Source organism: Prionailurus bengalensis, chromosome C2 (genome assembly GCF_016509475.1).
Source record: "Prionailurus bengalensis isolate Pbe53 chromosome C2, Fcat_Pben_1.1_paternal_pri, whole genome shotgun sequence".
NCBI lineage: Eukaryota > Metazoa > Chordata > Mammalia > Carnivora > Felidae > Prionailurus > Prionailurus bengalensis.
This window is the reverse complement of record NC_057350.1, coordinates 12,594,731-12,609,087: the sequence shown is the minus strand read 5'-3', so window position 1 is coordinate 12,609,087 and position 14,357 is coordinate 12,594,731. Positions and strand designations below refer to the sequence as shown.

At 40.0% G+C, this 14,357-nt stretch overlaps 1 protein-coding gene across 15 annotated transcripts in view; it reads right to left on the bottom strand.

Annotated features, from left to right (window-relative positions):
• Positions 1–14,357, bottom strand: part of SYNJ1 (synaptojanin 1) — a 91,299-nt gene that overhangs the window by 54,556 nt on the left and 22,386 nt on the right. For all 15 annotated transcript variants that reach the window (XM_043593730.1, XM_043593718.1, XM_043593723.1 and 12 more), the window contains exons 3-6: positions 12,255–12,341; positions 10,398–10,665; positions 6,669–6,894; positions 5,498–5,581 (exon numbers count right to left, since the gene is read on the bottom strand). In XM_043593730.1, coding sequence (XP_043449665.1) covers positions 5,498–5,581; positions 6,669–6,894; positions 10,398–10,665; positions 12,255–12,341 — 665 coding nt within the window. The remainder of the gene's footprint in view (positions 1–5,497; positions 5,582–6,668; positions 6,895–10,397; positions 10,666–12,254; positions 12,342–14,357) is intronic.

Here is a 14,357-nt window from a genome sequence, read left to right as displayed (position 1 = left end):
AGACATTACCTTGTTTTAAGCTCAAACTACACGTCCTGTGTAAGTGAACACAGTACTGCCACTTGGGCAATAAAAAAACTGAAATGCAGACTAGTGAAATAACCTGCCCCCTTAGGTCAACAGAACTAATTGCAAAAAAGATTCACATGAGGATTTAGATCCCCTGAACTTGATTCCTACTCTTCCAAGCTGCCTACAAGGTCCACATATTTTTTTCTTTGTTATGCTAAATGCTCTATTCACTCCTCTTTCATCCAAAGATCCAACCAATTCAAAACACTGTTTCTGGAAAACAGACTTTCTAAGTCAATCTCACAGTCACACACATAGAATCAGAAAACATGGGCGAAGAGAATTGAACAAGATGGAAAATATCTACCTTTCTGTATTGTTACAGTTTTTCTCACATAGGAGAGTAGCAGAAAGATGAGACAAAATTAAGAAAGAAATAAGAGGGGCGCCTGGGTGGCTCAGTCCAGTTAAGCGCCAGACTCTTGATCTCCGCTCAGGTCATGATCTCATGGTTCCTGAGAGCAAGCCGTCCGGGGCTCTGTGCTGACAACATGGAGTCCACTTGGGATTCTCTCTTCCCACCTCTCTTGCGGCCGCTCCCTCTCCCTCTTTCTCTCTCTCTCAAAATAAATATTTTGAAAAAAAGAAAGGAAGGAAGGAAGGAAGGAAGGAAGGAAGGAAGGAAGGAAAGAAAGAAAGAAAGAAAGAAAGAAAGAAAGAAAGAAAGAAAGAAAGAGAGAGAGAGAGAAATGCCAAGAAGAAATATAACGGTGATACCAGATTATTTCCCTGAACTTCACTTTGCAACACTTCCCCCTGAGGTCTTGGGATCAAAGTTTCCCCAGAATTCATTCTCCCTGATCTGAACACAGTGACTTTAAGGCGGGCCTGAGAAGAGGGCTACCAAATCAGTCATACAGTTCGACACATAAAATCAGAAAATAAGCTCTAACATGCTCATCCAATTCGAAAATTAACAGTATTATGATTCATTAAACATGCTTCTGTCCTGATAAGTGAGACAGTCCAATAACTCTCCTGGTAATCAGTATTCTCTCTTTAATGTTTCTTCCTTTCAATAAGAAAGTGATTAGCCTAATGTCACATCTATATTCAATTTCACTTTATAGTGCTTAATAGTCTTTACAAAATTTAAAAATTTTGTGTACCACAAGACATTAAGCATTGTAGACTGAAGAAAACTCAGAAGTCAATACCTTTTCTTTGGAGTTTTCTCAGGTAATTGCCTATACCTCTATAAAAGTCCAAGACTTTGCATTGTGCTTACTGATTAATATTTATCTTGAACAGTATGGCCAACTGTCAAGAAGGTAAAAAAAAAAAAAAAAAGAATGGAAGTTCTGTTTTTCAAGCAATGGCTGTGCTTTTTCCCCACTGTCCTGCTCTTCAACACATATTATATAACCAGTTATATATCATAACTCTTAGGGTAATATGCTGGGTCAACTTGACTGGTTTTATCACTCAGTTAGCCTTTAAGACAACTGCCTAAAAAAATTCTATAGTCAAGGAGCTCTTACATCAATTGTCATGAAAGTAGTACTCTAGAAAGTTTTAAGGCTTTAAACAATCATAAATTTATAAAAAGTCATACCAGAGATCATTTTTAACAACCATTTAACCGGGTGGTATGGAGCATCATTTTCCATCAATATTATTGCTTCATGTTCACATATTTCTAAGACTTCAATTCAACCAAGAATTGAGTGTGCGACGCTACCCTAGACATAGATCTGATGATGCTTGCCATCTTCTAAGACCAAGGTAAGCTACAACATAATGTCAGAGTAACAGTATGAAGTGTATATGCGAAATAACTTCAGAGAAAGGAAGTCATAAGTAAAATGAATGAGTTGCCACCCCTTAACATATCATTCTTACCCATGTAGCACATTATGGCAACTCTTCTAATTCCTCAAACTGATTCGTATTGACATGTGCCTTTTCCAAAAAGGCCTGACTCCCCAGATTGTAAGCTCTCTCTGAAGCACCAATATAATCTTCGAATCTCTCACAGTACACGACAGTGTATGCCCAGTATAAAATAATATACATTGGAGGGACTTAAGTATTTAAGGAACAGATCAGTGTGGAGGAGTAACTGAATCCACTCAATGAGATCTGAGTTGGCCATACTGAAGGAAACACCTTAATTTGGGGGGCAGAGGATACCTGTTAGAAAACAGCAAGGCACGAAGTTGGATAGGCAGAGGAAGGCAGATCCTGAAGAAAAGGGTGTCTGGTAGATCTGATGAGTAGAATGTATCAAAAGTGGGAAAAACTACCAGTTAGAAAGACCAGTTAGAAAGCTGTGAGAATCTTCCAGGCAGGAAGAAATCCGGAGGACCCTAACTGGGATGGATGGTAAGAGTGGAAACAGAAAGAAAGGGAGAGCCCCAGTACCTAGGTGAATGCTGGGGCTAAGTGTGAAGGGTTACCTTCGCTGGTTCAGGACTGGCTGTTGGAGCACATGGGGTTGAAGATGCTTCAAGGTCAACAGAATAGGATCAGGTACACAGAAGTTCTCAAATTTGAATGGTAAGGAACTTGGTTACAAATACAGATTTCTGGCCCCATTCCAAGAGATTCTATTTCAGCTGATGTGAAGTTGAGGCCATGAATCTGTATTTTAAAATAACCTCAGATGATTCCTTAAAATCTTATAATTAAAAAAACCTCAGAGGAATTAACTGTGGAGGATAAGAAACAAGCCAAGGGACAAGTGCCTAGGCATCCTCTCTGTCCAGGCCTTCTGAAGTGAGACATCTCACGAGGCAACACTAACATCAAGGAACCCTAAAATTAATTCCAGTCCTGGGTGCCTGGGGGCTCGGTCAGTTAAGTCTCCAACTCTTGGTTTTGGCTCAGGTCATGATCTCACAGTTCCTGAGATCGAGCCTTGTGCTGGGCTCTGTGCTGACAGCGTGGAGCCTGCCTGGGATTCTCTCTCTCCCTCTCCCTCTACCACTTGCGCGTGTGCATGCGCTCTCTCTCTCTCTCTCTCTCTCTCTCTCTCTCTCTCTCTCTTTCTCTCTCAATGAACTTTAAAAAAAAAAAAAAAAAGCTTAAAATTAATTCCAGTCCTGAGAATACACAGGATACCTAATAAGCACTTCCAACTACTGTGTCAAAAGTCCTTGTTTGTCTTCTAAAGGAAAATAAATTTGGGGACTTCATATTTTTATTTTTAAAAATAAATATCTATTTTTCAGTTTTTTAATCAATTCAATATTTTCATTCCTATATTACCTACTCTTAGAATGATAGGGAAAATGTTTTTCTGTAAAGGATACTTACGAAACTAATCCATTTCTGTTCAAAGAAAGGCTGATTTTAAAAACTACTAAGCTAAATAATTGAGAACCAGTTGGTCGATCCTCACCCAAGACAACAATAGGCCAGCTCCGTGACAATTTAGCAAAGCTGTTGGACTATCTCCATGTCTTAAAAATTACTATCAAGAAATGCATGATTTAAAAATCTGTAGTTTTCAGCCCATAAACAATAGGACATTGGCCAGACAGTTTGGGCCAGCCACAGAACACAGAAGGAGGGAGGAGGGTAATCTCACCCAAGGAGGACCCCTCAATGTTAACTACTCAAGATCCAACCATATTGAATAATCAAATACTGTAATCCTGAGCTTCTAATAAAATATCACAGAAAGCAGCATAACAGAGATTATTACCATTTCTTACAGTAGCCTATCTCTAAAGCAAAAGCATTCAACTTGCATCAAAACAACACTTTCAGAATGTTCTTCAAGCAAATATTCCAAACACCCTTCTCTGATCACACAGGCTTAGGAGAAGTGGAGTAGGGTTGGTGTTCTTTCCCAAAAGAGACTTGGAGAGAGACAGATCTACTTAAGTTATCCCTACATGCCAAAGAGAAAACCCGCAGAACCAAAAATTCTTGACAAGAACTCAAGAATTGTAACCGCTTTTAACCCTTGTTAATTCTTGGCCTGTCTTACATAAAGTGAGGTACCGCAAAGGTTGAAATGGTCTGCAGTCTTTCTCTACCACAGCCAGCCTAAAATGTAAGAGATCCAGCTGTGAGCTAAAAGGAGGCAAGATTTTTTTTCTGTCCATTTTCTAAATACTATAGGCTAAAGGGGCGCCTGGGTGGCTCAGTCAGTTAAGCAGCCGACCTCAAATCAGGTCATGATCTCATGGTTTGTGAGTTCCGGCCCGGCCCCGTGTTGGGCTCTGTGCTAACAGCTCAGAGCCTGGAGTCTGCTTCGGATTCTGTGTCTCCCTCTCTCTCTCTGCCCTCCCCTGCTCACATTCTGTCTCTGTCTTTCTCTCAAAAAAAAAAAAAAAAAAAAAAAAAATTAAAAATTAAAAAACTGTTTTTTAACTTAGTAGATAATACATACTAGAAGCCTAAAATGAAAATAACTTATACTTTAAGGACTAAAGATTTCTGAATAAAAATAAAATGCAAAATCACATTATTATGGGTAATCTAAAATTATGAACTTACATGAAAGAATCTTATATTTTAAGTATTAGATATTTATGTCAACAAAGTTTATTTTTTAAATTTTTTTAATGTTTATTTATTTTTGAGTGGGGGGAGGGGCAGAGAGAGAGGGAGACAGAGAATCTGAAGCAGGCCCCACATAGTCAGTGCAGAGCCAGATGTGAGGCTCGAACCCATGAACCGTGAGATCGTGACCCAAGCTGAAGACAGATGCTTAACTGACTGAGCCTTGAACCCAGGAACCATGAGATCACGACCTGAGCGAAAGTCGGATGCTTAAACCCAGGCATCCCTGTATCAACAAAGTTTTAAAAAAAAATCAGAAAGCAAACCAGAGAACGTATTAAAGATGACAGGTCCCTATAAATTACAAAGTAAAATTTCAGTAGCAGATGTATTATTGATAACAGTGGCTAACCCGTACACAGTGCTGCCCATGGGTGCTAGGCATTGTCTTAGTACTTTTCATTTTATCCTTACAACCCTATGAATAGGAACTACTACTATTATTATTCCCATTTTATAGATAAGCAAACTGAGACACAGAGGAGTTAAACCACTTGTCCAAGATCACACAGCTAGTAGTGGCAGAGTAAGGATGCAAATGGAGAAGTCTGGTTTCAGAAGCTTTTTTTTAACTGCTACATTCTTCTACCTAAAGAGACTAAACTGCTATATATTAAGGATACTGAGATAGTAAATATGAAACACCATGAATATCAGTGTGTTATGGAAACATTAAAATTGTAATATTAAATACAGCAGTTGAATTTCTATGGACATTTGAAAGAACATTAAAGGAAAAGCATCTAAGACAATTCCAGGAACTCGTGCATTTAGACCCTAATTTGTGAATCTAGCTAATATTACTAGACTGAATAACAGAACTATCCAAGGAACTAATGAACTATCCTGAGAGCTTAGAAAATATGGAAAATATTCAAGAGAAAAAAACAAAACAATGTTAAACAGATACCTGCAACCCTGGTTGCTCCCAGAACAATGGAACAGACCCCCGGATTTGGATGAAAGAAGAAACAGAGTCATCTAAGTACACAACCTACAGAGAAAAATAACAGATGAAACATTTCCACAAAGGTATTACCTCTACATCACAAAGACAAATTTACTACTATCTGTCGCGTGCGAGTTATATCTTACGACCAATCTCTCCCGCACAACTGTCCTAACAAAATATCCGGGAGAGGCTACTAAGGAAGTTTGGCTTTCTTCTATTGAGTGATAGTTTTTCTGTATATTAACCAAAAAAATAGTAAAAACATAAGCACAAGAAGCACAAGTCTTAAAAAGGAATTCCTTCTAAATCTCAATATTTTACACACATACCTTTATATTTAATTTTTTTTCTTTAGTTGTCAGTATTTTTCAAAAACTAATTTGAAGAACTGAGTTGGGCTGGGGGGTGTGGCCTGAATTTACAATTATACAGTTTTGAGCCAAAAGTGTCATAATTCTTTTTTAACTTGTTTTAAATTCAAGTATAGTTAGCACACAGTGTCGTATTAGTTTCAGGCATACAATATAGTGATTCAATGATGATTTCTCAGTGCTCTTCAAGAGAAGCCCTTAACCTCATTTATCTATTTCATCCACCCCTTCCTTCACCTCCCCACTGGCAACCACCAGTTTGTTCTCTGTCTTTAAGAGTCTTTTTTTGGTGTGTTTCTTTTGTTCGTTTTGTTTAAATTCCCCATGAGTGAAATCAGATGGTATTTGTCTTTCTAGCTGAAAATGTCATAAGTTTTCATGTTAGATGATATCCATATCTACCTTTAAAAGAGCTGGGTTTGATTTCATTTCATACACACACACAAACCACTTCTATTAAGTTGTCTAGCTCTACCATTGAGGATTTTTAAAATTTAATACCAAACTGTACCGCACCGACAATGTCATGCTAGTTAGTAAACCCCTCGTTACTCATTTGAAGAGCCACACCTAAGTTTGTTTATAAATAAGTCTGTTTCAGGGAAGCCTTTTTTCAGGCCAGAAGGGAGCCAAGAACCACCCCGAAATGGCATTACAGATGTGAAAATGAGTTCTGAATCAGATCAAAAACTGTGGTTCTATTAGTTTCTGGCCCTCGCATCTAATACATGCACGAAGCAATATAAAACACTACGTACCTGTTCTGTTTCTACAAAATTAGCAACGTGGCCGTCATCGTTTGTTCCCCGAACATTGAACCTGGTCCCAGCTCGTTCACAGCTGAGTCTGGAAATGAGGCAAGCCTTGGCCTGCTTATGAGCAGCATAGATTGTTCTGATTTCTACTCCCCCACACATGAGGCGTAATAGCCAGTCATCGCAATTCACGCCATAGTGCTTGAGGTGTAAATGCAAAGACTGATTCCTAACAGGAAAGGAAGAACTCATTAGCTCACTGAGTGCCAGCTAACACGGTATAAGCTTCAATAAAGCAGTGCTCCTGAAGCATTGATGTAATGCTATTCAATTAAGAGGCCCTACAAATAAACCAGTTCGTTTACATTTACCGTGCTAGGAATCAGATGAGGCAATAAATGCGATCCTCTGGTATGTGATCTATGGTACGTAGAAAAGAAGCAGATCTTTTATGTTTTTAGTAGCTGTGCCCTATTCTGCTGTCTTTTTACATAATGTATATATAACCTAACTTTTCCAAAAAAAGGATTTCATACACATATCCCCATCCCACTTTATAAAGCTTTACTCTTAAGGCTCAACTTTAATAAGGCTCTATTTTAATTAATTTTAATTTAAATAGCCAACTGAACTAGTAGCTACCATATTAATACATGTCTAGAGTTTTCCATTACTCCAAGGAGTTTAGCATTCTATGGAACAGAGGGGGCCTGGTTTTCAATTTTTTTCAGGGCAAAAAGTTTTATTCTGTGTACTTACACAGAAGCCAAATGATTAGGAAACAGCAAAGCAGAGTTGCTATGGCTAAATCAGGGATACGGGCTGCAATCCTGCCCGGCTGGCCACCTTCTCATCCCACAGACTGCCTCATCTGGGTTCTCTACTGGAGCCTTACTTCTCCAAAGAATGCATACGGAATCTCCCAACCAACCTCTGACCAAGGAAAGTATAATGTTGTACAGAAAAACTTGGGTCTTTTCAGATAACAAGGTGTCTTATAAAAGTGAATTTTCTCTAATACTGAAGCCTGGTTCAGGGCGCCTGGGTGGCTCAGTCGGTTGAATGTCTGACTCTTGACTTTGGCTCGGGTCATGAACCCAGGGTCATGGGATCGAGCCCCAGGTGCTCTGTGCTGAGCATGGAGCCTGCTGGAGGTTGTCTATTTCCTTTCTCCCTCTTCCTCTGCCCCTCTCCCCCACTGGTGTGATCTCACTCTAAAATAAAAAAAAATTTAAAAAGTAAATAAAATTTTAAGATTACATTTAAAAAAATATTGAAGTCTGGTTCTCTGAGTTTTAAAACTCTTCTGTTTTAAGTAGAGATTTTTCTTCTTTAGTGCTCTGCAGTATCTTGCTGCCTTAATCATAAATACACAGCAATACTACTAGACCAGTAGTAGCCCAGCCCTCTTCCCCCCCAGGGTGTGGCTGTGGTAGAGATAAAACAGACGTTGGTGGTCACGTGCAGTTCTGGTAAACCATCCATTCAAGAAAGTGTACTGGAATGTGAATGAGTGGTGAGATCACTATTGGACGAACACTGAATTAAGCTTCCAAACTTTCACTATTACCTACGCTCATCTGAGGCGAAATTCAAACTGACCGTGACCCAGTATGTCCAGATGCCATAGCGAGTCCCATGTCATGGCAGAGGTATACGAAACTTACTTGTCCCCATTTAAATGGAAGCGGGAGCCTGTGCGTTTGTTCAGATACGAGTTTCTCTGTCTGCCATCAGTTTTCATTTTCCTTTGTTGCCAATGTGTTGCTGCTTTAATTCTATTGAAATTTATAAACAACTCTCAACTGGCATCAGCTTCAAATCTCCAATGGAGTAAAACAACTTGGGTTTTCATAATAGGCATTTGTGACTCTGACAACAAAAACTTACTTGGCTGTATCCTGGAAAATATTTCTACTAAGCTACAAGAGTATGCATAATAAATGCATAAAACTTTCATATTTCTGTTTGAAGGGAAGCTCAAGAATCCCAGTCCTGGGGCGCCTGGGTGGCTCAGTTGGTTGGGCGGCCGACTACAGCTCAGGTCATGATCTCGCAGTCTGTGAGTTCGAGCCCCGCGTTGGGCTCTGTCCTGAGCACTCAGAGCCTGGAGCCTGCTTCCGATTCTGTGTCTCCCTCTCTCTCTGCCCCTTTCCTGCTTGCTCTCAGACACACACACTCTCTCTCAAAAATAATAAACGATAAAAAAAAAAAAAAAAAGAATCCCAGTCCTTAGCAAAATGTAGAAAGCGTTAAGTGACCAAAACTCATCTTTGGTGTTTTAGTCTCCCCTTTGTTCAACCTGACTTCCACTAGACAAACTCCCTCAATCTGTTATCTAAACTTGTCCCCACCTTCAACCTTAATTGAACGAAATGGCAAATAAATTATTCCCACTGGCTAAACTTAGCAAATGTGCTTAATTGCTGATCATTGAACCAATACATCTGCACCTGCTTAAACTTCTAATTATAGCAGGAAAACTTTTATCTCTTAATCTAAGGATTTTGGGGTTAAGAATGAGCAGGGTGGGGGGTAAAAAAGTAAGGACAGCTGCCCAGCCCAGCTGCTATCATCGTTAGGAACTTCAATGTCTCTTCCATCAGAAAAAGTATAGGGCTGATAGGGACTCTGTGCCACTCATCTGCCCTATTAACCCTTCTTTCCCCACCCCTCCACCATCTCCTCCTTTGTGAGGCTCCAAGTCTCTGACTACAGTGCACTAGAGTCTTTTTTCATTCTGCCCTGCTTCTCCTCCACGCTACTATGCTGGGCCAAAAAACTTCCATGTTAGCTACAAAATTTGTTCTAAAGTTAGTTTCCTATCCTAAGGTTGTTGTTGGCTTTGAGCCTTCTGCCAGCCAGGGCAGATGGGTCAGACTTGAACACGCTACTCAAGGACCATACAGGTAAATGGTGGAAATGGGGGGTGGGGTGGGGGGAGGAGAGAAAATATACAGGAGGAACACCTTGAATCTGAACTACCAAGGGAGACCCAAGAGCACAGAGTCATGGACTTTGGCCTTATAACATCTGTATTCATAATGAAATATAATTGGTACATGATGTTAAGGAAAAAAGTCAACATCCATGCTGGCTGTGGACAAGGGAACCTCTACACTAGAAATGTGGCCTCCTCCAATAAAGCAGTACTGATTATAGTCACGTGTGCTCACCCCCTTTGTGCACACTTCGAACAAAGCACATTAATGCATAAACATGAAATAGTTACCTACTTAAGTCTTATTTTATTATAGTACTCAGTGTTATCCTAGTATACCACTTCTTCATAGTCGCTTGCTCTTGAACCAAGATTATCTACCTATAATCTTTCAATTAAAAATAATGGGATGCTGTCTTAGGAAAACAGTCCTGCCAGAGGAAAGATCTCAAAACTAACAGCGGTTAAGTATTAGCAACACACTTCTACTACAACTAATTCATTCTTAATCTTAAAATAAACATCTTGAATATATTTTGGAAATGAAAGGTCAGTCTGGATCAGGGAGAGCAAATGGGTCTCGTGTCACATGAGAGCTTCGACAAAACGACACTGGATGCCTGTGCTGCTCGGCTGAGGATTCTGGAGCAGGAAAGGGAGGTGTGCCCCATCAGCAATGCCCATCCCTGCTATCTCTGGAAATTACTGCTGAACACACTATAACCCAAACCACCAAACTCCTGCACAGCAAGCGCGTGATTACAGAGGGGAAAAATGTAACACGAACTCACCAGAAAAATCTATTATCGGTCGTGTGTTCTTGCATGCTACGATGTGCGTTAAGACTCAGATCTAAACTGACTCCAGATGCAGACCACGCAAAATAAAAGTTTCCCGAATTCAAAACTTTTCGCACTTCTGAAATGCGATCCTCATCTGAAGAATCAATTCGTAGTGATATAAATTCGGTGGAAGTAACTCGGAAAACCTCCGATTCTTGAATTTTTCCAACAGACATACATCCAGTGACTAGGACCAGATAATGTAACATAGTATCACCTGCAAAAACCAAAGAATTAGTTGGATGAAAAGTCTCAGTATTTCTCAAGCTATTCAAAGTTTCTTCCAACTTTCTTGTCACGTTTCTAACTTTTTAAATCCAACAGCACGGTTATTTTAAATTGACACGGGCATGTTTATGTTTACAACTGCATTTTGGCAAGACTTGAAAAAAAATCCTTGCTTGAGCACATTTAATATAATGAAGCTATTATATTTACACATATATAAATTATATCTTTTATAAATTTATATTTATATTTTGTATATTTAAGTGTGTATTTAAACATTAACAGAATAATCTCACATTCATGAAATGTTCCCCTACTTAATCTGAGGATATACAAAATTTGTCAAATAAAAAAATATATGTGTTATGCTCCCCATCTTTCCTTTATGACTGTGAGGAAATCCAGATAAGAATATAAATGTGAGAGGTCTTTGTAAATAAACAGCACAGCTGGAAAAAAAAAAAAAGGGCTATATAAACAGGAGCTGCTGCTGCTGCTATGTGGGCAGAAAGCCCCTGGTAACAGTTTACAAAGCAATTTGGTTTACAAAAACTTTCATAGAGACTTTTCGCTAATGTTGACAAAATCCTTTGAGATGAGTATGAAGGCGAAATTCAGCAGCGGTGTACCTTGAGCGTGGGCTGTGACGAGGCAGAGGTGGCCCTGCATCCTGGCTCCGCTACTTATAATCCAACCCAACTTCAGGGTGTGAACATAACCCGACCTGAGATCTGCTCCCTTATAAACCAGCACTAAAATGAATCTCACTGGACTGTGAGGAGTACCTAAGACAGTATTAGTTAGGCACCTGGCACAGGGCTTTACGTGTGATAGATGCATAACAAGTGACAAACCTCCACTTTATAGCCCAGTACGCTTCAGAGTATGGCCCATAACCTGTCACAGTGAGAGAAGACGCTTGTGAAATGAAAATCAATTACCTCGCCAAAGTCACTGTTTAGTTTAGCGGACCTTTTTTCTCATAGTAGGACTTTATCAACGAAGGAAGCCATGTGTTGATCTGCATGATGTTACAAGCTTCCTTATCTCATCACAGACCAATAGCGAAATGGCTCACGGACTGGCACCGGGTCTTGGGCCACACTTCCAGCCATACGGTTACAGACAAACGGGCAATCCCAAAGGTTACTCTGCAGCCCACGGTGACATTAAGTGGCAGAGACAGATTCAAGCTGAGACCTTTTAACTACAAAGCAGATGTCCTTTCCAGTATAAACCAGGGTAATCAGTGCAGTTCTCACTAAAACATCGTTTCCGAAAGCACTGAAACAAAGAAAAAGGGCGATGCCCTGATTTTCTCTTTTGACCACTGATACCAATCCTTCAAATGTTCACACAGAATAATGTCTCTGGAACTTAAAATCACGAGAGCTTGAGTATGTAGCATACCTTTCAGTCAACAAACATTTCCCCAAGATTAGCATAATTAGGATTTAAAAGATGTTACCACACTTTCAGCTCACATATGGAGTCTGAAATGATCAACAGTCTCCCTCAAATCCTTAAAATTAAAACAAAGAAATGAAAAAGATTAATTATATTGAAAAATAAACTTACCAAGATTTAATCGTAAAACACCTAAGAGTCCATAAGCATCAAGCACTTTGGAGTATGTACCCTTGATTGCCTCTTTTTCTGCAGATGCTACAAAAAAAAAGTTTCAGGGTAAGAAAAATGGCCTGAAACATCAGATTCTATTTTGTTATGAAGCCAGAGTTTCTCTAAATCTGATATTCTATTTTTTAAAAAATGTTTTTAACGTTCATTTATTATTGAGAGACAGAGAGATACAGAGCGTGAGCAGGGGAGGGGTAGAGAGAGGGGTAGACACAGAATCCAAAGGAGGCTCCAGGCTCTGAGCTGTTAGCACGGAGACTGACGCGGGGCCGAACTCACGAACTGTGAGATCATGACCTGAGCCAAAGTCGGTCGCCTAACCAACTGAGCCACCCAGGTGCCCCTGATATTCTTTTTTTCTTATCTGGTATTCTTTATTTTTTTAAATATTTTTTCTAAGTCTATTTATTTTGAGAGAGAGAGAGAGAGACACACACACACACACACACACACACACACACACACACACACACACACGGCAAGCACAAGTGGGGGAGGGGCAGAGAGAGAGGGAGAGAAATCCCAAGCAGGCTCAGCACTGTCAGTCAGTGCGCGGAGCCTGACGCAGGGATCCAACTTACAAACCAGGAGATCATGACCTGAGCCGAAATCAACAGTTGGACTCTTAACTGACTGAGCCACCAGGTGCCCCTTAAATCTGAGATTCTTAACATAAATGCTCGCATAAGTTATTTTCTCAAACAAGTAACTGAACTGTCCTTCTCAAAGATTCTCAAACTAAACTGTCCTTCTCAACTTGTTCCAGCACCACTGCGGTCTCTCCCGATGACCTAAAGGACTACCTTTAACGATAGTGATATGTTCTGGAGGTTGTTTCTGAATCACCTTCTCCGTCTCACTGATTTGTTTGCCCACCTATGTACCACCAGCACTATCCTGTGTTATCACACCCCAAGGGAAAACATCCAACTCCTTCACCAGCAATCTTTCAGAATCTGGCCTCAACATCCTCTTTCAGCTTCATTTTTCATCCCCCTCCTGCCCCTGCATTTTATGGTCTCACTACATTAAAGGGTCCCCTAGTGTCCAAATGCGTGCAATCTAGCCTTCTGCCAGCAAGGCTCCACCTAATCTTCACATTCACAAACAGGGGCACAAGATCACTTTCTGGAAACCCCTCTTTACCTCTACAGGCACAATTCTTTCGCAGAGCTCCCTCTCCATGCTGCCAAAACACTTTATATGTACCCATCACTTGTCTTTCCCATTAACCAGCCTGGTCCTTGAAGGCAGGAACAATGTCCTATGCCTCCTTTTATCTCTGACATTTAGATTAGTGCTTAAAACACAGAAGATGACAAATGTTTAAATGATAAAAGCTAATGGCCACACTTGACGACAGAGTTTAGCAAAGGAACGGAAATCTTCAGTTTGGCCTTTGTCTTGATTCATTTCTTCTGCTATAAAGCTAATGTTCTCTTGCTAACGAATATAACCCACAGAATAATATCCCTAGGTCAGGCTGCTGTGGTTCCTCTGCTGAAAAACAAAAACAAATCATGAAACTTTAAAGGAAAACTCTTCCTAGTTCTCAGCAAATATACTTATTAAAAATCTGACCAAAAAAACCCCAAAGAAATATAAATCACAGCTAGTATCTCAAATGGACAATTCCAAATAATTCTAAAGTCTACAAATCTAGAAAGGTACGATTCTCTTTTTCATCCTGTCCTTTCTCTTCTATTTCTTTCCTTCTCTACTGCTCTCCCTTTCCACTTTCTACTCCACACCCTCAATTTACCTCTTGGCTGACCAGTTCCCTCCTTATTTACCTGTGTCTGTTGCCCCTATCTATCCCCTTTTTCCTTTCCTCATTCGTCTTCGATGTAGAATTATAGAACATTTTGGCAATAGCATGTGTTCCACATTAGAAAAGCACGTTATTACATCCTATGGCCTTCCCATTTCCCCTCAACCTTCACTGCCAACGAAAGGGCTGTCTTCTCAGCCTACTGCCTTGCCTAATACTCCTAGTGCTTTGTATTCAAGAGCTTCTCTTCTGCCCTGAGCTCTCCTCTAGGG